At 34.0% G+C, this 27,919-nt stretch overlaps 1 protein-coding gene across 1 annotated transcript in view; it reads left to right on the top strand.

Moving 5' to 3' along the window:
• Positions 1-27,919, top strand: part of LOC150086009 (calcium-transporting ATPase sarcoplasmic/endoplasmic reticulum type-like) — a 516,950-nt gene that overhangs the window by 330,448 nt on the left and 158,583 nt on the right. The window contains 1 exon segment of the mRNA XM_090374328.1: positions 10,330-10,432. Coding sequence (XP_090230454.1) covers positions 10,330-10,432 — 103 coding nt within the window.

Genomic DNA, 27,919 nt, shown 5'->3' with positions numbered 1-27,919 from the left:
TTTTGTTTGGCATTACAAGAATGCAGAATGGGATGTCCTGTGAGATTTGTTTTCCTTGGTCGGATTACTGTTTCAAAACTTCAGATGTCAACATTTGCTCAGATTGTGTCAGTGAAATTGTCCTTGTAGGAATGGAATCCTTTATTCCACACTCCACCTCAAATCTGGTCCTTTATCTAAATCTTGGTTTTCCAATAAATGTGCTAAGACCATTCAAGAGAAGAATGTTGCATATCGTAATTGGCTAGTTTCCAATTCTTCTGTTTCATTTTCTGTCTACACCAGAGCTTGCAACAATTGTAAAGCAGTTATTAATCAGTCCAAACTAGACTTTGTACAGGCTAAGAGTGCTCTCACGTAGAACGCAGGTGACCGCTTACTTGGGACCAGCAGCTACAGGTAGCCTAAATGAACAATGTAAGTCAATGGGAGTGCATAGAGTAACAGCGTGTGGACAGCGGCATCGCTTCTTGCGGCATCCCCCAGCTTACCTCAACAAATAAAGCTTGCTGATTCCCAGGAAGCACAGATATCACTCAACTGGGTACGTGTTGCTCGCACCTCTGGCACTTAGGCAATTGTTAGCACTACTGTTGCTGTAAAACGCAAGGTGACATAAAGAGAACCAACCTGTAATCCAGAAGTTTTAAGCATGGATGCTGAAATTGATTTCAGACATTATGGATTTATGTAAAATGCGCAATATGGAACAAAAGTGTCAACTGGGTACGCTTTGTCTGTAAAAAGGAACACCATGGAGAAATGTTAGCAAGAAAAAATATTAATACCATTTATTATTCGAATTTGAAATGTTTCTTGATTTGTTCTGATATATTTAAAAATTGCCCATTATAATCTCCCAATTCGTTACATAAATTATGATATTCAAAACATTGTCTACTATAATGTATAGGGATTTGGGTATACTCATCAATTCTTATTGTTTTCAAATCTTGAAAGAAAAAAAAATAATCAATATGACAACGAAGAAATGGTTTTGGAATATGTAAAATAAACTTTTCATTACTTCACTTTTTAGATTTATACTTATTGTGTGTCTAAAAAAATCACATTGAATGTTTTATCATTGATTTGTAAATAAATGTCTTTTTTCTTTTAAGTTTCTTACTTTTTTCCTTTGTACAACAAATTGCAGCCTGCATGGTGCATAAAAAATGCATAATATTTTAAATCATGGCCTAAAAAAAAGTGACTTCTAATACCCATCGATTTCATATATCCTACCTCAAAATTAATCTAGGTTTTCCATCTGCAGCTAACATTAAATGAAACTTTATTTTGAAAAATACATCATATTTAGCAATAGAAATCATAAATGTCTACGATTTCTATTCTGCTTTCTTAAAAGAAAATGTATGAATTCTATTACTATTCTATACCTAAAAATCACTGGTAATCATCCAAAATTAATCCACAGAAAAAGTGAATCACACCCTACCCTCTCCACCAAATTACCCATAGACAGGGGTGTCTGCAAAAACGTATCGGAATTAGTAAGTGCTGGTTGTGCTAATCCCCCTGCTTGCTTAAAAGAATTTTTATTTAAGCTTGCTGGTCGTTGACGCCACACATTTATTCCAACATGGACTTAGAAGCTTTGATTTGACGACCAATGTGGGGTAAAACAGAAAAACTACATTCAAACAGGAACGTAAAAATTTATAACAGAAACTCAATTACAATTCAAAATAAAAATATAATATAAAATTCTATAACGATTTATGTAACGCACTGCGTACATATATATATATATATATATATATATATATATATATAAAATCTATTCATATATTATATATATGAGGTAGAATTAATAAGTGTTTAAAAGTGTGAAGCTAGATGCGTATAAATTACACAAAATGCCTAAACTAATAGGAGAAGGATAGCAGAAATTGAAGATGTTGAAGGCGTGAGGAAGAAAAACTGTGAATATCCTAATGATATTCACAGTTTTTAATTTTTTAATTCACAGTTTTTAATTCAGCCTATAATTTTGCTTAATGAATTAAGCAAAATTATAGGCTGAATTGAATAGCCAATTAGAGAGAAAGGAGCTGTAATGCAAAAATGATTAAATTAATATACGGAGTAATGGCCAGCATCAAATATATCAATTTTGGTCCAGAAAGGGGTATAGATATTATAAAATTAAAATCTGATGTAAGCTAACATCAGATTATAATTTTTTAATTTCTCGGACCAAAATTGCCCACCCCTATTTGATGCTGGCTATTACTCCGTATTAGGGCTTGCATAAAACCGAGAAATTTCAAAACTGAGTTTAACCGAAGTTTATTCTTAAAAGTGGTTTTAAAACCGATTTTCTCAGACTTAGGGAAAATAATTAAAAGCTTACAACACAGTCATTTATTTTATCTTGAGTAGATTGTACAAATCGTAATCAAATCTTTTAAACAAAATCTATCACCTCTTATAGTAAAAAAAAAAATGCTCCAAAAAAGTAACCAGCTTGAGATTATAAAAAATTACAAATTGTATTAAAATTCTTTGAATAAAAACTATCTTCTCGTATAGTAAACAAAAAAAGTAATAAGCCCTATAATAATAAATAAATAAAAATGTGAAAAAAAAACCAGCTTGGGGAAATTATTTACTATTTATTGCTCAGCTTTTTTCTGAAAATGATCCTTTAAAAAACACAGTATATTAAGCATTTTTCCTAATAGACTTTACCTTATTTTTGTGTTAAAGAGACCAGTGATCGAAAACACTCTCTCAGATTGGACACTTGTTGGTTTAATGGTCAGCAGTGCTCTATAAACTTTCTCCAGCTTTTCACTTCTACTGCTAGTTGCCTCCAAAATTTTAAATTCTTTGCTGATTTCCAATTCACTCGAATATTTTGAAGACTCTTCAGTTAATCTCTTTATTACACTACCATACTCTCGCATGAGTATCTCCAACATCGGAACTAGACGAGTCTTTGTTTTCTTCTAAAAGAACAGTTCGTTTATTTTCAGCTTCTTCATTCAACGCTAAGACTCCTTCGGAATGTTTTGCAAATAATCTCTTCAGCATGCTTTTTCCAAACTTGCTTACTTGGAAAATCAAAAGTTCTTGAACCTGAATATTCTTTCCTAAACTTTTTGGAGTTGTGTAGATAGCTCAGCAAAGCCACAGTTTGGTGATTTCGTTTTGCATTGTAACGCTGCAAAAGGCTTTGGTGAAACTTTAAAGCAAATGGGTTTTCTGCTGTATCAAGCTTAGCAAGCATAAATTCTGTTGAAGACTCTGCTTTAAGTAAGTCTGTATCTTCTGAGGTTATAGCCTTCAGAATCATTTCAACTGGTCGCAAAGTTTCACATAGCAATTCAAGTGTTTTCCAGTCATCGTCAGACACAGCTTCAGTTGACAGTACTGCACATAGAGCATTTGCAATGCAATTTTTCAATTTCAAAAATCTTTCAATCATATAGAATGTGCTATCCCATCTAGTCTTGCAATCTAATATAAGTTTATATTCTTTCCCATTAAATTTTCTTTAACAAAATTTTGTAATATGTCATTTTTGGTATGCGAATTTCGAAAAAGCTTGCAAATTTTTCTGACTTTGTTAATAGTTTGTGCAATATTGGCCATTGGATTGAAGAAATAAATGAGTTTATTGGTAAAGTTGGTTTGATAAAGCATGCCTTGCTGTCTTTCTTCAATTTCTTCATTATTTTCATTTTTTTCATTGTCTTTGGGAGACTCAGAGAGTGTGGCACCATAATTGATTGCTTTTTCATAAAGTACATCTATAACTGACAGATGTATACAATGGGCTATACATTGTTGATGATTAGGCGTAATTTGCTTGTCAAACTTAATCATCATTGCTGCTCCACAGATGGAACAGCAATGATGGAGCATCATTGCTGCTCCATCTGTGGTGCAGGCGACAATATCCTCATCCAAAGTTTAAACCAAATTCCTTCAAATGTCCATTCACAATTTGCTCAGTTCTTCTGCTATCAAGTGAACCATTAATCTCAACAAAACCTAATGACCAATGATTGTCTTTTGAATGCACATTTATATTCATATACCTTTTATTTTGTATAGACGTATATTCGTCTGGAGTCAATGAATACCGTGCACCCAAAACCAATGAATTTTTGAAATGCTGAATGAGTTCTTCTTTCTTAGTTTTATAATAATTCAGAACCATATTTTTAATTCCATTCACTGAGGCTGGTGGTAATTTATCGTATTTCTCTGAAGGTGAAGGCTTGATTGTATAAACTCACTCTTGGCAATTGAATTAAAAGAAAATCCATCTAAAGCAGCTAATTTTGAAATCTCTTCTTCCATAGATTTTTTTTAACGATAAAGTTTTCTAATGTTTACCATTAGAAAAAATTTATATTATTTTATAAATTTGTACAGTCTTTAAGATGTAGTATTATTATATAAATTTATACAGAATTTAGGATTTATCTTGCTACAGATAAAAATGTTTTCATTAGCAAAATGCTATGAAAAATCATTATCATTAGCGTTATACTTTTCTCTTAACTTAAAATGTATAGGCCACATGAAATGAAGATAACCTAATCCAGGCTAACTTGATTACAAAATTGTATGAACAATAATACTTATATGTAAAATACCATTAATCGATAACAATCTACAATTAAATGTGTGTGTATATATATATAAAAAAAGTGGAAAATCAAAGCGTAGTCATCTTATTCTTCCCTTTTTTTTTTTTTTTTTTTTTTGTCTTAAAAATTACAATATGGCATTTATTGTTACTGCCAATAATTCTCAATAAGTTTGGATTACAAAATAAGTAATTATAAAATGTTGAGTTCGAGGGAGAGGTAGCGAAGTCATAATTTGACTTGTGTAATTTTTAGGTAATATGTACAGTCCACTTAATGCAATCAGCACATTAATTTTATTTATTCTGTTGGTATTGACTGAAGGTACAAAAGCACAGAATATTTAATGAAAATTCATTTTATGATATTTTTTTTATATATATTTATAAAAAAAAACTAGGACAAGTGTAAAATCCGCGGGACGTCCGAGGATGCCCAAAAAACTAGGACATGTCCTTGGAAACGAGGAAGTCTGGTAACCATGTATAGGGCGTTTCTGTCTTTAAAAAGAAAGATTGTTTTTTGTACAATTCTGGTGGTTGACACTGGAAGAGATGCCAGGTTTGTTCGGCATGGGACAATATACTCATTTATATTATATCTTACGTTCAAAATGTATTATTTTTTTTTGTCTTTTATTATTATGTTTTTAATTTTGTCGATTTGTAACTATGCTTCCTCCTCTTTTCTAATTTATTTTCTTTCTCATTCTCCTCAACTGCTATCACTACATAACACTTATTTATATATAGCTTCTGAACAGTTTGCAACGTGAACGTTTTTTTTTTTTTTTTTCGTTGATAAAATTTTAAAAATTCTTCGCTTGCAAAAATTTTATTCCCTTCCTCTTTCAATTATTTCAACAATTCGTTGAAATAATTGAAAGAGAAAGGGAATAAAATGTCCATCGCAAGAAAATGTCTTGTGATGGGCATTAGTAAACAACCCACTCTCCTCTAATTATTTATCTTTTGATAAGTTTCACCTGAAACTTATCAAAAGACGGGGTCGATCGGCAGTTTTACTGTCCAGTTTACCTGAAAGCTAAAGGGATTAACATTCCGCATTACAGTGGCGCCAGTAAAACCTACCCCATCGCATAGTGAGAAGTTGCACTGGTCACTGCTTTCTATGTGTTCATACCCAGTGAGAAGCTTTAGCTGCATGCCGCTGCTGGTTCCAAGCAAGTGGTCACTTGCGTTCTACGTGAGAGCACCCTAAGAGTAGAAAACTTGCTTCTTGTACTAATGGTAGCCGAGCATTCTGGTCTCTTGGCAAAGCTATTGGCCGCAACTTTTTGCCCATCTCTGCTCCCACTTCTGTCAAAATCAGATGGTTCTATTGTCACTTCAGCCAAGGATAAAGCTGACCTGCTAGCATCCAATTTTTCTTCCAACTCATGTATTAATGATCTTGGTAAAACACTTCCCACCATTCCCAACACTCTCCATTCAATGCCTCCTGTGGTCTTCCATCAAAAGGATGTCAGAAGGAATTTGACTAATCTTGATACTAAGAAAGATCCTGGTCCTGATGGTATTTCTTCACTTGTTCTCAAAATCTGTGCTCCTGAACTTACTCCTGTTCTTTGCTATCTTTTTTTCACATTCTTATTCCAAAGGTGTTTGTCCTTCTGTTTTTGGAAATTTGCTCACATCCAGCCAGTTCCTAAAATGGGTGACAAATCCCTCCCATCCATTTATTGTCCCATTTCAATTACTTCTACTCTTTCTAAAGTAATGGAGAAATCAATCAATTAACCACCAACTCTTAAACTATCTGGAAACCTTCCATCTGATCAATTGCCAGTATGGATTCTGTCAGTGTTGATCCACTAGTGATATTCTGGCTTATGTTACCCATTTATGGGCAAATTCAGTGGAAAAGTTTGGTGAAACACAAGCAGTTGTTCTTGACATCTCAAAGGCTTTCAATCATGTTTGCCATAAAAGTCTTCTAAACAAGCTTCCATCTTATGGTTTGCCAACTGTTTTTTTTTATAATTGGTTATCCAGTTTTCTCTCTGACCGCTCACTGATGGTGATGATAGATGGCTCTCTGTCTTCTAACTTCTTCACTGATGCTGGTGCTTCCCCCCCCCCCAAGGTTCAGTTCCTTACCCACTCTTTTCTTCTTGTATAATAATAACCTTCCATTGACTTGAAATCCTTTCCATAGTTTTTCTGATGATAGCACATTGCATTCCATTTTCCAGTTTGAGAAACCTCACCTTGCTCAATCAGCTTCAACTTCTCTAATATCTGCTACCAATTCTTTAAATGCCAATCTCCAGGTAATTCTCCAGTGTGGAAAAGACAACTTAGTTGATTTCAATCCTTCTAAAACTCAGTCCTGTTGATATCTCACAAAAAGGATTCTTCTTCTCCTCCTCCTATGCTTATCTTTGGTGACACTCCAATTTCTAGACAGGATGATATATCTCCTTTGGAAATTACCCTGATTTGTAATCTCTCTTGGCACAAGCATATTACAAATATTGCTTCTTCTGCATCAAAAAAACTTGGTTTTCTCTTTCGCTCTCGGCGTTACTTTTCTTCCAAACAGTTTTTCACTATGTACAAATTGCAAATCCGCCCTACCATGAAATATTGTTCCCACATCTGGGGCGGTGCCCCCAAAACATCTTTCAGGCTTCTATATTCTATTCAGAAGAGGGCAGATAGGTTAATTAATGACTCATCTCTAACAGTCTCTCCACTCTGTCTCATAGACATTTTGTTTCTGCTGCATGCCTTTTCTACAGATACTTTCACGAACACTGTTCTTCTGAATTGGCTTCTATAATTCCTTTTCTCTCTTTCAAAAGAGTGTGAACACGTGCCACCATCAGCCAACATCCATTTACTGTCCAACTTCAAACTCACAGAACCAAATTGTCATCTTATTTATTTATTCATTCAACTGCCATTTTCTGGAACAATCTTCCTTCATACATATTTCCTGAACTAGTAGTATGAATCAGAGCTGTAATACTCAATATGTTCTACGTTGATAATAATATTTGTAAAATAATAAGAGGAGTTTACCTCAATATAGTATGTAGAACACTTCCGTATGATACCCTCCAGAAATTAAAACGAAAAAAATCAATAACTTACCGGTACATGAGAGTAAAATATAAAAATGTAAAAAAAAAAAAAAATGTACTGGTAAGTTGTCGGTTTTTTTTTTCCGTTTTAATTTCTGGAGGGTATCATACGGAAGTGTTCTACGTACTATATTAAGGTAAACTCCTTATTATTTTATAAATATTTCCTGAACAAATATCTTCTTTCATCTTCTCAACCTTTAACCCATGCACAGTACTAAATACTATAGGTTCTAATACCTCTCGTGTTTGACATTTTCATAAAAAAAAAAAAAAAAAAAAACACAGTAAGAGAGGTTTTATATCTTTTAAGAGCTCTTTGGTTCTTTTTTGTGATATACTAGCATGGCTTCAACTTAAAATCTCCTTCAACATTTGCTCCTAAAAGAACAGTTAACTTATCTTTTGCCACCCTAAACCCAGGTATGGATTTTCCTTGCAGGAAATAAATGTTCTGGGCATTCTTTCTCAAAAAAGAAGTCTCATCTACATTGAAGACCTCACATAGTAAATATCTTCATTCTGCAAGAGCTTGCAAAGTTTCACAGTATTGCCTCGGAATCAGCACTGATTAATTTCAAGTGTGGGTTAACTCTTTAAAACACTCAAACTAGATTTCACTTTAAAACTTTTAGTGGATGTAGGTTCACTTTTTAAATCTTTTGAGACTCTTGGTTTTCTCTTGAATTATCATTGTGCTTAACCACACTTGTTGGCATTCAATTCAAATTGTTAACAAGGCTTCCATTTTCCCTATCAGGATACTACACAAATGCTGCAATTTTGCAGCTGATGATGGAATTACTTCCTGACTTCACTTCTTTATTTTGTCTTTATTTTTTTCCCTTACAGTATTGCCTAGTACATTCATTCAGCCCCATTGAATAAGCAACATCAATCACATGATCACAGATAATAAAAGACAATTCACTTTTGTAGTTGATTGAAACTGGGTTTGTCACCATTTCAAAAACAATTCGTACGTTCTGTGATTGATTCCATGTGTTCTGCATCAAGAAATGTAGTTGCGACATATTTAGGCCTGACGTAGCCCAGTGGTCAGGAGCGAGAGTGCATAGCACGCGTTCCTCGAGTGGACCAAGGTTTCAAGCCGCTGACTACTAAATACGATAAATATTTGTATTGACGATTTATTGTAAACTCTACTGATTGGTTGTCATGCCGGAGTATAAACAGAAAATTTATAAGGATTAAATGCATCTGAAGACATACTTAACAAAGCTCACCAATAAAGTAGTAACAAAGCTCACCAATTATGTAAGAGCCTGAGTTTTAATTTGCTGCCTTTTTTTTTTAGATTTTGATTCAATATCATTCTTCAGTTAAGTATTTTTAGTGTCTTTCTCCACACAAAGAACAATGTGTTGCATGTTCAATAAGTAGAGCTGTTGGAATGAGTACAGAGAAGGGCAACAAGATTGGTGAATGGAACAAAGGATTGCTCTTACGAAGAAAGGCTTAAGTTTTGCAAATTACAGTGTCTTGAGACTAAGCACCTGCGCGGAGATCTGATTGAGGTGTATAAAGTCTTAAATGGTTTGAGCATGCTCAATACTGATGAGATTCTTCCTCTTGCTCAGAATAATTGCCTGAGAGGGCAAAAATTCAAATTGAGAAAGACAGTTGTAGGATCGATATGCGGAAGTTTGCCTTTAGCCAGTGAGTGGTTAATTGCTGGAACAAACTTCCATCTGTCATTGTAGAAGTTGATAGCTTAAATAGATTCAAGGCAGAACTAGACAAACATGTATAACGATTATTTCTCGTCTTTCCACTCTGTGATGTGTGATAAAGGACTGGACTCAAATTCCATTACGATGATTTACATTTTGTGAACTTCTTGTTTTTTTTTTTTCTTTTCTTTTCTTTTTTTTATTACACCATGGCTGAAATATGCAGGGCAAAATCCATTCAATCCTTGGCCACCATCATGGGTTGCACAGGTTTTACCTTCCGGAAACTCAAACTTTTCATCTGACAAAGTAAGCAAAGAGGCCATATAATATATATATGAATTTGCAGGCACAATACACTGGTGCATTGTAACCTTAGTTGCTTTAGCAAAAAAAAAAAAAAAAAAAAAAACCAAGCAGCAAGAAAATATTTTCTTTATATCAGTTATATTACATACTCAGCTTCACTTTGTTTCACTGTAGCTCTTTATGATAATGCACAATGCAGTTGAAACAAAGTGCTGGCTTCCCTGGACAGATCCCACAAACTAAGGAATTAAAATTCACCAAGCATAACCTTCAAAAAATTTTTACCATTTCTTTTTGTGGAAAATACTAAACAAGATAAAATAGCTTTTCTCTTCATCTTCCATTTCTTTGAGCTTGTTTCCATTTCTCTTTGAGCATTTTTCCATTTCTCTGCTCCATGTAATGCTTCAGAGTAACTATTTAAGCAAAAATTTAAAGAATACAATAATAGCTCAATTTTGTGAATGTGTTTCCTTCATACCCATGTAATATCAAAGTAAACTCTGTGGTATGGCTTAAATTATTTCTTTAGGTGGATATCCTGTGTTTAATATTTTGCATTTTTAGCAAACTTATTTTTCTTTATTAGATTTTTAAAAGGACAGAAAGTTCGCTGTTCTGATTTTGAATCATTGTATGAATTGGCTACTATTTGTGCAATGTGTAATGACTCCAGCATAGATTTCAATGAGGTGAGCTCTTTTACATTATAGAATTTTATTTATTTATTTATTATTTTTTCCCTTCATTAGTCTTCATGAAGTTATTCATTCTAGGATTTTTCCAGTTTCTCTAGTGGGTATCCACAGGAGAAATTAGAAAATCCAGAAATTACGCTTTAAAGATAAATTAATGATAAGATAGGACATGATATGTTCTACAGCAGTTTATCTCTATTGGAATTGAAGAATATCAAATTGTTAAACTGAGATAATGAAGTGTAAAAAGATTTAAACCCAAAATTGACATAAATTTTTGTATAGTTAATTTGCACAGTTTTTTTTTTTTTTTTTTTAAATGTGTGTTTTGAATTTTGAAAGCTGATTTACATCACAAAATTTAGTATTAGCATTAGCCATATAGTGCAAGGAAGCCACAGACTTTTGCTGCCCTGGCAAAAAAAGAAAAGAAAAATAAAATAGATAAGAAAAGGAAAATTAGGTTTCACACAAGTACCTATCCAGTTGACCTTTGAATTTATTCAAACTGTTAGCCTCAACTACCTGCAAGGCCAACTTGTTCCGGCAGTCAACGACTCACTGACTAAAAGAAAACTTCCTCCAATCTAATCTAAATGTGTTGGTCCCATAGGAACTAGTTATTGTTGCCGACTCTATTGTCAGGGAGACAGGGAATATATTATGCAAAAAGGATAGGTGGAACAGGACTAAAATCAACAAGATTCAAACTGAAGAAACACAATTTTAGAATAGAATAGAACAGTTGTATAATGGAAATTTGCCTTTAGACAGCAGGTAGTTGATTGCTGGAACAGACTTCCATCTGGTGTTGTGGAAATTGATAGCTTAAATAATTAAATAAATTTAAGGTGTGTTGGACAAGCATTTGGAGTGACTAAATGTTTGAAATGGGAGGCTTTTATTTTTTTTTTTTTTGTGGCTGATGCTGCATTGCTTGATAAATCAACAATGGTGGTCAGCTGTGATAGTTGCTATTATATGTGCTCTTGTTAAAAGTGTTAATTATGGTTTTAAAGTGCTGACTTTAAATACTCTTGTGATACTTGGATATGTTCTGATATGGTCTACTACTTTTGATGATTTATAAACAAGGAAAATTGATATTCAAGCTAGATTTACTATAAGTCTGTTTTGGCAGTTAGAGTATTCTCTGTTCTAACTGTCAGCCCCAGCTGCCTATGCTTTAACATAGCCCTGGTATTTCAAAATTTGAAGAGCTACTTTTTAAAATCTGCAAGGTATGGATCTAGGGTACTTCAATAGATGGAAGGGTATATCTGGCTGATTAGTTTCATCTAAGTTTGGAACAAAATATGTTCTTTGCGGAAAAGATATATAATTTTAAAGAATTTTAGATTTATATAGTAAAGGCCTATACAGCCATTGTTAGCGAAGGAAGGAGGCTGGTAGTGCCCCCTATACAGTTATTAGTGTCCTCTCATAATAAAAAAATAAATTATTTATCAAATGGGGTCAGATACACACAGGGTTGATCTCACATGTGAAACAATTTGTGGCATTGAATTGAAAGAAGTTGCAGGTTCTAAGAATCTTGAAAGTGGTGCTAAGGGGGTTTGATCTCGCCGTTGCTACAAAGACCACTAAATCTGAAAATTTCAAATGTAGATTAAGGAAAAATTGCCTCGATCCAAGTATATCTTGAAGTAAATTGTCGCTGAGTCAAAGCAAAGAATCTTCTGAGGTCTCTCTCTGGAGATGTAGGTGAGAAGATGTTGGACTGGGAGGAGGTTCTCTTGGGTAAAGCTATCATTTAGCAGAATTGGATAGTGAGGATAATAGGGATGGTAAGGACATTGCACTTTTGAAACCACATAGATCTCCTGAATATTCCATCAAAACATTTCGTCAAAGACGGTTATGTCATGGTGGGGAAGGAAGTTCAGTTGGATCACTGTGTTAATCATGCAGTAGGTCTCCCGTTTTAAGAGGAAAATCAAGATCAATGTGCCTAAAAAATGATTGGGATAAGGAATTACGTAAAGTTAAGAAAAATGTTCGGAGTGATATGGATTTAGCTGAGAAAAATGAAAATTCTTCAGCCTAAAATTGAGATAGGGAACGACACTGAAGCAAGTATCTTGTCATCGTATTCAAAAGCAATTAGGAACGAAAACATGAATTTTAATCCTGTTGTCCCAAAAACATGACCTTCTGGGGAGAGAAACTGCCTTGTGCAAATGGTGATTTTGGAGGAGATAATACTCATAGCTTTACAGTAATAACATTTAAATTATGCAAAGATTTTGAAGATTTCCTTTTTGCCAAGGAGAGTGGTATCAATTAGAGTTCAATCAGAGGGATACTGTCTAGACGGGATCTTCTTAAAGCCATGGTTTTGGAACTCGGAATACAGAATGAGAAATTTAAGGAACGGATACAGTGTATGCATGAATCCGCTCAGAATTATAGGCAAGATACAGATGACTGAAAAATTCTGAAACTTTATAGTGATGTAGTTAAGAGTGAAGTAACTTCTGTTGCAAAGGATGTGGGCTTGAAAGTGAGTTCCTCAGACGATGAAACGGCTAGATCATATGATGATGAGCATGTTTTATTAATTCAAGCTAATGATGATTGTACTTAAAAGTAGAGATGTCCGAATTGCTGTTTATAAGGAAATGAGTAACTCGTTGAGAGAGGGGTCAGGATATGGAAGGTAAGAAAAGTATTTGATTGTGGTATTGTTTTAGAGACGCGAACTAAAAAAGACAAAGAAGAAATAAAGTGTGAACAATTGACACAGCTTGGATTAGCTTTTGGATTTCCCAAAAGACCTGGAATGAAGTTAATTGTATATGATGTTAGTAAGGAAGTTCAGAAGGATGATCTTCTACTTGATATGTATGAGAAAAATCTTTTGCATTTGGGATTGATGAAAGAGGAGATGGTCGCTGAGGTCACTGTTTGCTTCATAAGTAGAAACAGGAATGATTCTGGGAATAACTGGATTTTGAAGGTTTCACAAAGAATTAGAATGTTTCTAATGCAACAGCAGTGCTTGTTTGTTGGACCGATGTCATACAGGTTAAACGATTTCTATCTTGTGACTGTATGTTATGATTGTCAGGGTTTTGGGCATATTACCAAAACATGTAGACGACGAGATCCTATATGCAGCCATTGTGCTGGGAAAGGCCATACATATAAAAATTGCAAGGACATTAACAAAGAGGCTGTGTTCGAAGAGTATTGCTAGAAATCATGTGGGAGACCATTCTGTTCTTGACAAAAAGTGTCCAGAATATCAGAGTACTTAAACTAATTAAACTGTGTATGGCTGATTCCTTTCTTAACTATGGCCAGTAGTCTGCATTACTGTAAGTCAAATCAGTACACTCACAATATAAGTTTGTTTAAAGGTTTGAAAATAATGCAGCTAAATATGCAGCATTCTCGATCTGTTGCAGATGAAATAAAAATTGTCAATGAGAAATTATCGATGTTGCTTGCATCCAAGAATCTTATTATGTGAATCATAAGATAGTCGGTTATCCCCTTTCCTGTAGGGTCATATATAATCCTTGTCCAGAAGTAAGAGCTGTAATAATTGTTTTTAATTCTGATTTAGTATTAACTAAAATTGAATCCTTATGTAGCAGTCATGCAGTTTGCATTAACATTCAGTCTACTGTTGTTGTATTTGTTTCAAACTATTGTAAATACAACTCTTGACATTCGGCCATATTTAGTTTATCTGAATAGTGTTCTTGATAAGCTAGGAGATTTGTCTGTATTGTTTGCAATTGATTCTAATGCCAAAAGTTCACTTTGGTTCAGTGGCACTACTGATGATAGAGGGAAGGCTTTAGGTGTTATGATAGCGGAGCAGAAGCTTGTGTGTTTACAATCAACCTAGGGAAGAGTCTGCCTTTTGGACAGTAAATGGTGAATCACACATAGATGTAACTCTGCCAAACTCAATTGGCACTAGATTTGTCTTTGGATGGAAAGTCAAATCTGACTGGGTATTGAGTGATCATTGTGCGATATTTTATGAAATCAGTACACATAGGGAAATGCAGTGTTGGCTTGAATCAATTACGTCGCTTTTCTGTTAAGCATGCAAACTGGGATAACTTGGAGAGAAGTCTTCAGCGGGCCATGATTGCAATCTCTGAGTTATCTAACATGACAGGTGAGAACTCTTTGGGTTTTTGCAAAAACTTATCTATGATGCATGTGTAGCTGCCATGAAACGGAAACAGATAAAACAGACCAGTTAAGTTGTGGACACCTCAGCTTACTCTGAAAAAACAGGGTAATAAGGCTAGGAAGCAATTTCAGAAAAGCAAACATAGGGAAAGTGCCTTGGAAGTTATTCGATTAAAGAAAGACTATCAACGTCTTCCTAATAAGTATGTCCATGCTATCGCTAAACAGAAATATGACTGCTGGAAAACTTTGGTGCAAACTGCAGGAAATAATGACCCTTGGGGATTGGTTTATAAAATTTGTACTGGCAAATTCAGAGCAGCTGCTGATGTTATATTCTGTTGTCAGGGGCACCACTGAGATGTGTAGTTGGGAAGATTCCATGAGTGCAATCTTAGATCACCTTATAGGTAATGATAACATGGCTCATAACCCACATGTTAATCTAGAACATCGTCATATGCAGGTGTTGAATGAGTCATATGGTAATGACATTGAAGAATTACCATTTACCCATGATGAACTTCTCACCATTTTTAAGTCCATTAAAAATAAAAAATAAAAATGTCCAGGTATGGACTTACTGGAGGGAGAGCTAATCAAAAAGTTCTCTAATCTTTATTTGAACAAATTGTTGCAAGTTTTTAATAACTGTTTAAGAAATGGTGTATTTCCGTCTCCTTGGAAGGATGCACTGCTCAAGGTTATCCTAAAATCTCCAACCAAGCCAACCAGTTCACCTGCATCATATAGACCTATTGCATTTCTTCCTGGTCTTGGTAAAGTTTGAGAAGCTTTTAGCCATGCGGATTGCGATCTACCAAAGCAGCAATATTGACATTTCTAACAAACAATATGGTTTCACTCCTCGTGTAGATACTGAGGATGCACTTTACTCTTTAGTTTGCAATGTTTGGGATTCGAATTATAAATATACCTTGGGAATTTTTGTAGACTTTGCAAGTGCCTTTGATTCCATTAGTTGGGACAGTGTACTGATGATGTTGCGCATCGCTAAAATGTTCTTTTAATATTTTCTCTATAATTAAGGATTACTTTAAGGATCGCACAGTAATAGTTAAGTTGAATTTTGGATCAATCAATTACACATCATGTGACTTGAGGCTGCCCACAGGGATCTGTCTTTGGTCCTTTAATGTGGAACTTGGTTTTGAAATATTGATTAAGAGATAATTTGACCACACACACACACACACACACACACACACACACACACACACACACACACACACACACACACACACACACACACTATTTTATGCAGATGATATGACAGGTTGACAATCTCTACATCCAGAACTAAAATTATGATGTTGAAGGGTAAATTGGCTCTTAGTAGACCTCTGCTCGTAAAGTTGAATGGTTGTATGTGTTAATAATTAAAATACTTGGGAATATGTATTGCTAGTGGCTTGATCTTTATCCCGCATATTAATTATATATCAGAGAAAGTGAAGAAATTTATTGCAATGATCTCAATATTAACGCGGGTGGAATGGGGGATAAAGGGGAAAGCACTCCATTTGATTTATGATTGCATTTTTCTGCCGATTGTTAGGTATGTTGCATCATGCTGGGTTGGCCATGCAAATCAAAGTAAGCAACACCAGAAAGCTCTATTCTATACATAGTTCTGTTACTCAACATGGTTATGGCCTGCAGAACAGTTTCCACAGAAGCTTTGCAAGTTTTAGCTGGCAAAATGCCACTTGATTTGCAGTTAGTTATACCTCTTCTCAAATAGCCTATCCTATTTGAGAAGAGGTATAAAATCTGAGTTGATGGACATTGAAATTAATACTTTTAAATGACTTGAGAAATGAAAAGAAGAGGATTTGGGAGCTCCTTTTACAAAAATGGCAAAACAGATGGAATTGTTTGGAAAAAGGTAGAATAACATTCAAATTTTTCCCTTATGTTAATGGTGGGAATTATATTAAACCAATCTGGTTATTACCAAATCTGTTGTACATTCTATTACTAACAGATCATGGATCATTTTTTTGCTAAACTGAATAGTCTTGGAATTGTAGCAAGATGCAACTGTATGTGTGGTGATTTGGAAACATGGGAACATGTTGTGTTTAATTGTTTGGAATATGTTGATTTGCATTTGGATTTACTGAATAATGTTGATAATGTAACTCGTCTGGTGAATGGGATTGAGCCATTACTAATTAAAACAAGGGAAAACTTTATTGCCTTTCAAAATTTTGCAAATTTAGTTTTCGTGATAAGGAATATACTTTTGCAATTTGAAGAGTTAAGGTTGAATAATGGATGAATTGGTGGACTGTACCCTCTTCTTTACTTGGAACAGTATGTATATTTTTTATATAGGAACAGAGAAAATTCTTTGCAGAGGTGGACAGGATGTTGGTACTCTGTTTCCTTAATGGGTGGGTGTCCACTTCTGCTCCTGCCAATGCAGTTGGCAAGAAGCCTTAGTTGTTTTTCTTGGATTTGATCCTGCAATAACACCTTCCAGCTTGGTTTTGCTGGTTAATATGAGTAACTTTTGTTGAGCTCTCTGGCTGCTGGTAGATGGCTGTTCATTGAACTGTCTTTTGGCGAATAGCGGCGATGATCAATATCTAGGATGTGAAGCTTGTGCTCACTGTGAAAGTCTCTCTTCATTGGTTTCTGTTGTAGTCTACTTGTCCAGCTAATTATTATGATCAGTCTCTAGGATGTGATGCTTGTGCTCATCTGTGAACAGTATCTCTTCATTGGTTTCTGCTGTAGCCTACTTGCCAGGTTGTTGTGCTGTAGCTGAGGGGATGACCATTGCACAGTTGATTCACATTACAGTTGATTTGTAATGTGAATGTGAAATTTGTATTGTTAATAGTTGTATACTTTACTATACTATTTCTATATATATGGCAAATTTGCCAGATTTTGTTTTGGCTAGGGGCTGCCTTACTCAGTAAATGGGGGAGAGGGATGAATGCATAAGCTTGCTTTCCTGCATCATTTTAATGACAAATACCTCTTTCAATTTGAAGGTCGTGTTTTCTGTTACAGAAACAAACAGTTGTAAAATATGGTCGGCAAATAAAAATGGCTTAATTAATTTTAATTATTATATTACATTTAATTGGTAATTTTTCAATTTTGGTATTTGTTTAGGGCATTTGACCAATAATTATAGGTATAGCACTGAAATGCTAAAGAATACTTTCAGAAGATGAAAATTTAAAGTAATGTGTTTTGATAGCTGCGTAACATTTGTCATAAATATCATTAGCATAATTAAAACTGTAATTGCACAGGTATTTGTTATTAGCTGTACTTTCACGAATTTATTTGACAAGTACATTAGGCATGGGCATCGGCAGGATATTTTGAAAGGGTTAACAGGAAAAAAATATCCCATTTTCTTCTTATTATTATAATACTTAAACGTTTGATTATAATTTGTATGATTTTTTGCAAATTTTAATCTCTGATTTTCATGTATATCATTAAACTGGTTATTGCCAGCAATGTGGTTTTTGTGAACTGATATATATATAATAAAATTTTAATGTTTTTAGTGGCCGTTTTTGATTATATGAAAAACATTTTTTATTGCAAAAACAGTTTCTGAGATATAGACTAACTTTGTTTTTTTAAATACAATCGGTATGTTGGGATTTTGGGCTGCACCGCTAAACCTCAACCCCCTGTAATTTGAATTTATGACCCCCTAGCTCTGGAATTCTTGGTAACAGTAAGAATTCCACCTTCATTCATTTTACTAATCCCTCTCAGAGCCTTATAAACCTCAGTCAGGTTACCTCAGAGGTGCCTGGTTGCCAAGCTCTGTAGCCCACATAAGTCATTCTTGATGCTGTCATCCTTCTGCTGATTTCACCATCTGAGTTGTCCATCCTTTGATCCTTTCAAGAAGCTCAATATCTTGTTTTGTTTGAGGTCTCCATACTTGAACACAGTATTCCAAATGTGTGTTACAATTGCTTTATACAGTGGGATTATGATCTCCCATATTGTAACTTCCAGATCCCTTTCCTCCTGCATTGTTTTTAATTCGGCCCCACAAAGTGTATAATTTGTGGGGCCAAGTGTAAGCAGCATTATGTCACTGTGTGAAGCATGCTTTTTTTTTTTTTTCTCTTTTTTTTTTTTGTAAGTTTAACTCTAATAAACTTGTGCTTCTGGATGACTATAACATGTCATTTCAGCAAAGGATGGATGACATGTCATTTCAGCAAAGTGAGAAACAACAAAATGTTTAAAAAGTTTTGTTTGTGTTTCTTTTTTAGCAGTCAGAAAGCTCAAACAATTATAAAAGGCAAATGAGAGAATATAAACTATAGTCTGCTCTACTTGTGTGAGACCTGACCTTCCGGCACAACTATCGGCATTTCCCCACCTTCATTTTATCTGTCTTGAATGATTTTCATGTCTTTGTTCGCATTACTTGCTCTCTTAAATTGCTCTAATGTGGCATTCTGGCACTTGCATCTTGATTTTGATGTTGGGGGGGAATAAAAAATAAAAAACTGAACACTCTTCACTTATTAAACCTACATGTACACTCATAACTAATGTCTGGAAAAGAGTTTGTGATAAATTTGAAACATGGTACTATGCAAGAATTTGTGCAGTCAAGGATCTGAAAGACCTTACTCATTAATGGGTTAAGAAAATTCTGGAATTACCTGATATTTTCTATTTTTTTCAAATATATATGTATTTTAGAAACAACGATTTTGAAGGACTGTATTAAATTGTTTGTGCATAGAATAAATTACAAAAAAAAAAAAAGAGAAAGTATTGTATGTTTTGACTGTAGAGCCAAAGCACATGAATGACAGTATTTTGAAGTCTTGTGATTGGCAGTTTTTGTGATTCGTGTTATTTTGATGGATTCTGTTGTACAGTGCAATAAACGGTTGATCTTCTCTTCCTGACATTTTTAATGAACTCTTGTTCTGTAGAATTTGTTAGAAGTGGTGTATCCTCCTGGTTGAATAAAGGTGATATGTTTTTGAAATAGAGATCCATTTCAAAAAAACATTACCCCTGCTTTTGTTGGGGGTTGTTTCAGGGTAGTGCCAGGATATAATATACTTTGCGTATTTTGAAAAATGGCTTAAGTTTTCAAGACCAGAGTTAGTTATTACTAAATTATGACAAACTATCAATAATTGAATAGTGAATTCTAATTTAAATATTTGCAGTCTAAAAGTTTTTTTTTTTTTGTTTTCCCATCCCCAAAAAAATACAAATTTTGAAATATTCAGTAAACTTTTTAAAATCCAGCACTCAGAAATTGAGAAGTGCTGGATTTTAAAATTTTCCAGATATTAGAGAGGCATGCTTAGTGGTTGAGCAGTTTTAGATGAGCACATTTTAATGAATATTAAGCATAAGCAACTAAATTTATTTACATCTGTAAACATTTATAAGGATGATCTTGTTCTTCCATCTGTTTTTGCAGACAGCAAGGTTTAAACTGCATGGATAATGCAGTTTCTTAATTCTCACTGCAGAATAAACTTTGCTTTGTAATGAGTTGCCCTAATATTGCACTGCTTTAAACATATAGTTTTAGCTATGTTACAACTTTGAAAACTGATTTCATATAGAGGTGAAACATGAAACAATTCTGCATTTCCTACAGACAATAGACTATCTGTTATCTGAGGAGAAACCAGTTAGCCCTTAAACAAGCTGTCATCTTTAAAAAAAAAAAAAAAAAAACAATTAACCTTTATAGAGACTGCGAGACTTAAAACTTTATAGAGTCTGAGAGTAGTGCAATACGGCAACTTGTTGCAAAAGCATGGTTGTTTATTTTGTTTTGAGAATTGGGACCATTGCCTTATCTGTGCAGATTAAGTCCAGCTGGCCACAAAAACAGATAAAAGAACAAGATAGTTCTCCAACACCTTATAAAGAAAGAACTGTCACTCTTTTCTGCATGATTCTTACAGACAACGTATGATTGTGGATAGGTGCCAGATTGCTTTCTTAATATTTCCAGATTGGGTTTTATTTTATTTTTATTTTTGGCAAAAAATATGCCAGGAATTAAAGTATTCCTGATTGTAGGGTGCTGGATTTTACAGATTTTACTGTGTCCCAAAAGATACTGTTTAAATTTTTTCATCTTTTATTAGTATATTTTGCTGATAAAATATGGCTGGCATCTCCGTAGCCAGGTGGGAAGGAGCAGCAGTGCGTACCACACGCTTCTTGATTAGACCGGGGTTCGAGCCCGTCACCACCAAATATGGAGGATGCGGAAAGGTCAAGGAATGACCACCGCATATTCCGGAGCAATATGGCCTTAGTTGCTAATGCTCCTAAAAACCAAAACAACAACAACAACATAAAATATGGCATTAGGTTAATTCTCACTACAGAACAAACTTTGCTTTGTAATGAGTTGCCCTAATATGGCACTGCATTAGATGAAATAATACCAGTAACACAAATTGTAAACAACCTGGTAAGTGTTCATTTGATGCTCAAAGCAATTTTAAATTGCTTTGAACATGAAATTGAAATGCATCAAATTGTTAATTGAAATACAAGAATGACTGACGTTCAGAGACACTGGAGATAAATTTGTCAAAAAACTACTATTTCAAGGATTTGTGATAAATTTGAAATGCATGGTTACTGTACTGTAAAGATCTGAGAGATCCTACTCGTCAATGAGTGAAAAATTCTGATATGGTACTGCAGTGATTTGTATGATCATCCCAAAAACATGAATGCAAGCTGTTTGTGAGACTGAATCAGCAGAGTTAGTATGTCACATTCTCAGAAGTGCCATGTGGAAATCTGTGCCAAGTTGAATTTTTTTAATGGCTTAAGAAAACAATGGGTGAGGATGCAATGTTTTCAGGCAGGATCGTTTGGTCAGATAAGGCAACATTCATGCTCATTGGTACATTCAACCAACATAATTTTGTATTGGACTCTGATAATCCCAACATTCGTGTAGAGAAAGCAGTGAATTTGCCATGAGTTATTTGGTGTAGTGTCTCATTGAAGGGAATTGGACTGTAATTTAAGAGACATATTTACTGGTGATAAGTACTTCCACTTATTTAATACATGGTTGTTTATTTGGGGATGACTGCCATTGGGGATGAAGTGGCTTACTAGCAACAGGATAGGATGCCCCCACATTTACATGCTGACCCTATCTTTAATCATTTCACTGACTGGCAGATAGACTGAAAGGAAAGTGTTGAACATTCCTTCATATTCATCTTATTTAACCCCTCTTCACTGGTTGGGTTGCCAGATGGATGTTAGTGTACCTAGAAAATCAGCCTCAACAATCAAAGGGAGAAATTACAGTACATGTACTGAAATAGCACATATATGCTGCCATTAACGTTTCAATAGTTTCCTGTCCATTTTTTTATATATATATATATATATATATATATATATATAATAATAATAGTAATAATAATATAGTAATAGAAAAGATGTAGGAAAGCAGAAAGAGATAAGACAGAGTTATAATAGAATAGAATAAGTTATGGCTCAGGGACACTGCTATTGCAAAAAGTACCCTACAGCCATAATGTATATAAAATAAATGAATAAATTTATTTAGTGCAGAATATAATATATGATAAAAGGTAGAAGCAAAGAAAGTACAGTGTACCCTGGTAGCGAAAGGCTGTGTGAACGAAGTAGGGGGGGGGGGAGTAAAGAAATCAGTAAGGGTAATAATTGAAAGAATATGTACGAAGTGAAAATTTGAACAAACGACCAAGGAGGAAATACATTGCCAAGTCTTTCATAATTTTTGTGTCTTCGTCAGAGGTCATCCACCAAAATTATGAAAAAATATAGCAATGCTCTTACTTCTGTTTCCGACATGTTCTGTATGCCAAAGCACGTGTAAGGGAACACGTGGTAAAATAATTTTGATAGGTAAAAAGTTAAAATTATGTTAAAAAGTTAAAATTAATTATGATAGGTAAAATGTAATAAGTTAAAATTAAGGAAAAGCATACAGAACATGGATGACCTTACAGAAGTAAGTACAACCATATGAAAGTTGAGAACAAAGGGAATGCACGACGACAGTTAAGTAGTATACGAAAGACTGACTTACCGCTGTTGGCAGGACTAACAGAAAAGTTGTGTGTCAGTGTGATACGCTAGTATTTATGTGTGGGTACGCTAACGGCACCTAGCGTATACAAATTTTGGTGTACGTAAATAAGTGGGCGGAGGGTTACGGTAGGTTAAATACATGATGTCCAAACTGCCCAGGATAGGTAAGAAATATGATAACTGACAAAGTAGCTGTTGAGGGAAGCTAAACTTTGTTTAAGGCGAAAAAAGTATGGGTAAAGATAGAAAAATAGAGCCCTGGTGTTGCGGTCGATAAACTAATGGCGCACAGGGCATAAAAAGGTAGAAGCTAGTAAAGTGGAAAGATGATTGAGGTAGAGATTTGTAGTGGTGCTCGGGTAGTTCGGGGTTGCTAGCCCGTTCCTTTAGATAGGACCCTGAACGAATGTCTGGGAGTGTGTGCATCATGTATTTAAAGTCAGTTGTGTAAAATAAATACATAAAGATATGTTAGAACATAATAATAATAAGATAAATATTAAATTATTAAATTATAATTACAAGATAAATACACGGAAGTAGGCCAATTGGTGGGTACAAATTTTTCAGAATGTAAGACACCACAGAGGCCTCGTGTATTGTATATACACTATATACATACTTGATATTAATGGGGATAATTATATGTCAATAACACTGGTGATATTGATATCCTTTATTTTATTATACCTCAATATGTTGAGGGCTTTGCGGATGTGATGGCGTAAATAAGCTTTTGGAAAGAGGTTGTTCAAAAGTTTATTACATAATATCCTTATGTTATGGATTGTGGTTTCTGTATTGCTGCAAATAGTAGCTATACGAATGCATTGAGCTAGAATAACGTTGGCATGAATTCTTTTGGATATGTTAGAATTCCATTGTGTAAGGCTGACTATGCTGAAATTGAAAGCTTCACGTTTGTACAAGTTTATAGTGGCTATATCATTCGTTACATTGATATCCAGATCCAAGAAATGGGCTGCTGTATCCGAGACGTTTGTTTTTTCCAATATAAGTTCTGCTGGGTACAAGTGTCCATACTCCATGATGAAGTTCGGGCAGTTGATCACAATGAGATCATCGATGTATCTGTATAGTATTAGGTCCTGTGGAAAAGCGGTTTCTGACCAAAATAGATATAAGTTGGCTATTACACATGAGGCTGGGCTGCCCATAGGTGTTCCTATCATTTGCTGATATATAGTATTACCATCGTATATAAAATTATTAGAAATACACAGGTTCAGTAAGTTGTTCCAGTGATGAACATTGCAGGTTATACTATCTTTGTATTTTGTATAAATGTCTTTTAGTACTGATTTTAGATTTGTTTGATCAATACTTGTAAATAGGCTTTGGAAGTCAAAAGTTTGAATGTTATTAACTTTATTATTCTGTAAAAAATTTAATACGGGTAGGTTATTGCCTATGATTTTGCTGTTCTGTAAATTATTTAGCAGTGGTTGCAGTAGATGTTCAAGCATTTTACCCGGTTTGTGCACATAGCTATTTTTGCAGGAGGTTATGAATCTGAAACCTATGGGTTGTTTGTGAAATTTAGGAATGAAGTATATGTAAGGTAAGCTGTAGTTGTTCATGTTTAGCTTTAGTTTTTTATTGAAGGCTATGAGTTTTTTGGTAATAGTATTGCAGGTACTGGAAATAGGCTTGTAAGTATTACTTGAGTTCAGTTCAGTGGCTAAGGTTTATGCATAGAAGGATTTGCAAATAAATGCATAATTGTTAGCTGCTTTATCTATAGGTGTGATGATGAAGTCTCTGTGTATTTCCTGTAGTTTTTGCTTTAGATTAGCCAGGTTGTAATATTTATTCTGACTATATATATTTGAACTGGATATAGCAAATTTATGCTTTAATAGGGTGAAAGTATGGCTGATCCACATTTGCTATGCCTCTATAGGTGTGTTATATTTGTAAGCTTGTTGAAAGCAGTAGTTTAACAGGTCATGATAAAGCTGTTTATTGAAAGTGGTAATATTTATTCGTGTGCAAGGCCTGAATTTGAAACCTTGTGATAGAATGTGTCTGAGTATAGGGTCTGCAACTATATTTAAATTACCAGTAATGATGTGTCCATAGTCAGGATTAATATATTGTTGCATGCCATTGAGCTTGCATATGCAGTTGTTGGTGTCTGTATACTGGGATATTAAATTGGTAGCTACCGATTTGTAGTTACATGCAAGTAATCCAAATGGTTTCATATATTTGTATCTGACTTTTATATAACTATGGCTGTTATTAGGAAGCAGATGATTGTGCTGATTTATGAGTTTATTGATATTTACATTGTCCATAAATTGCCTGTTGAAATTTACGATTATGATAGAATCATTATTGGCTGTAGTGGAGCTCAGGTTTTTTAGATTGAATTTCAAAATATCGTTTAATAGGTGAAACAAATGTTTGGACTTAAAGTTGAAAGTACCTATAAACTTGTGCAGTGCTTTCAGTACACTGTGCTTAGTGCTGAAGAGTAAGTTGTGTATGTATTGCACATCTATGATGTTTTTATCCCAGTCTATAAGGGTGGCCTCAAAATTGCCTAAAGTAGGCTTATGTATGATGCTATTTTTAGATTTTTTGGAACGCTTGCATAGGTTATTATGGTATTTATGGTATTTAATAATACTGAATTTGTCATATATGCAGCAGTCTGTCAGGTTGTTGGTAATAATTTTATGGTTGAATTTGTTGTTTAGACCATATGGGTATAAGGTTTTTAATTTTAACATAAATAGCTCTTCTTGTATGGTTCTAATATTGGCATTATCAATATGTGCTAGTATGGAAATATAAATATTACTGAAGCAGTGAGATTGAAAGTGCATATATTCTATTTCATGTTCTATATTATTAGATTTCTTGTGCTGGTAGTTATTGATGTCTGATCTGTGTTGATTCAATCTCAAATGTAGTTTATTGCTGGTTTGTCCAACGTATTTTATGTTGCAGGTATTGCAAGTTATAAGGTAAATGACGTTAATAGTTTTACAAAAAGTAGGTTTAGTATTATCATGTGTCTTGTGCAGTGGGTGCATATAAGGACAGGTTAAACATAGTTTATTATTACAAGTGTTAAATTTAAGGTTATGGATCCCAAATTTATCAAAGTAGGAAGCATTATATGCTGTTGCGCCCTGTGTTGTGTGTGTTATATGTGCATGTATAGAATTATTGCTGTGTTGCGGGGTACAGTACAGAGCATGTGTCCCCGGGGTCAAATTTATCCTACTTAACATGTTAACATGTTCTACCTACAATATTTTATTTATATATATATATATATATATATATATATATATAAAATATTGTAGGTAGAACATGTTAACGAGCTTTATGTAAAAACTGATGAATATACAGTATACACTGAGAGCGATATATGTTGTGAAATGAAGGGGGTGAAATGAACAGGAAAATAAAACGATAAGATTTGCACCAATTGAAACAATACCAAATAAATTTTGAAAAAATTTGAAAGATTTTGAAAGAACGTTCAAGGTGGAAATAACATTGCAGTGTCTTTCATAATTTGTGTGTCTTCATCAGAGGTAATCCACCAAAATAATGAAAAAGACAGCAATGCTCTTACTTCTGTTTCTGACATGCTCTGTATGCATAGGTACATGTGCAAAAAGACACGTGGTAAATTACAATTTTAATTTAAAATTTTGAATATAATTATACTACATTTGATTTAACGTTAGTGTGTTAATAGAGGTGTTGTATTCAGATCATGGATAACCTTACAGAAGTAAGTGAAACGCTAAGACAATAAAAAAAAGTAAAGCCAAAAGTAAGGAAAATCAGTATATACCATAAGATAAGGACTTACCAGAACCGTAGTGTTCAGAGTGTGCAGTCTCAACACTATGGTTCTGACAGTGGGGAAGATGTCCCACCTGCTTTACAAAATAGATATCGCCATCCTCAAGAATTATTAGTGAGTTGGACTAGGAGAGTTGGAAAAGAAGCTTCCTATATCTAAAATAAAGGTAATCCCTGTTGATTTATAATTTATATATACATGTACACATTAGCTGTAGGGTATGTTTTGCTATAACAGTGTCCCTGATCCATAAGTTATGTTATTGTAATTCAGACTTATCTAATTTTAAACTTAATTTTCCTCCCATATCATATAGCTTCTCTATATCATTATTCTTGACAATATATATATATTAGTGTTAGGGCCAAAAGTTTACAAACGTTAATTTATTTTATGTACAGGAAACTGTGGCATCTACATTAAGTTACCTATTCTTTTAAGTTCTTGATTTTTACCCATCCGCCCTGAGGCAAATCGAACCAAAAAGTGAGAAAGATTGTTAGTTTGCAAATTAGCAGAATGTTGTAATTGCTCGGAAATACTTGCCTATCTTGTGCAAACTGCAAAGATAAATCGTTCTGCTATTTTGCGAACATTATGGAAGAGGGTCATTACCACATTCGTAGATCTTGGACCGTGAGAGGTTGCCACCTCTGCCCTTGACTAGGGTGGCAAACTCTAACAATCTTTCTCACTTTTTGGTTTGATTTGCCTCGGGGAAGATGGGCAAGTCCTTGCAGGAAGATAACTTGGCCTTTTGTTTTAATTATAACAGCAGTTACCATCAAAAACTTAAAAGAATAGGTAACTTAACATACCACAGTTTCCTGTACATAAAATAAATCCACGTTTGTAAACTTTATATTTAATTTATATTAAATATAATATATATATATATATATATATATAAAAAAGAAAGAAATGGACAGGAAACTGTTGAAACGTCAATGACGGCATATATGTGCTTTTTCAGTACCTATACTGTAATAGTGAAACGGTGTGGCATCCTGAAGAGATACTGTTTCACATATCTGCCAGCTACCTACTAGGTAAAACAAATTGGTAAAACTTTTCAGAACTTAAGTTGGATGGTTAATAGTTTAAAATTAAAAAAAATTGAATCCTTAAAGCTAGTGAGTCGATATTATCGTAAAACTATTCAGAACGAAAGTTTGATGGTTAACACGTTAAATTTAAAATTTAAAAATTGAGGTCTTAAGGCTAGTGAATCTATTATAGTAAAAACTATTCATAAAGAAATACATAAGTTGGATGGTTAATATTTGAAAGTTTAAAAATTGAGTTCTTAAAGCCAATAAGATTATTATAAA

Source organism: Mastigoproctus giganteus, chromosome 5 (assembly GCF_048544385.1).
Source record: "Mastigoproctus giganteus isolate SK-2022 chromosome 5, ASM4854438v1, whole genome shotgun sequence".
Classification (NCBI taxonomy): domain Eukaryota; kingdom Metazoa; phylum Arthropoda; class Arachnida; order Uropygi; family Thelyphonidae; genus Mastigoproctus; species Mastigoproctus giganteus.
This window is presented reverse-complemented; position numbering and strand designations above follow the sequence as displayed.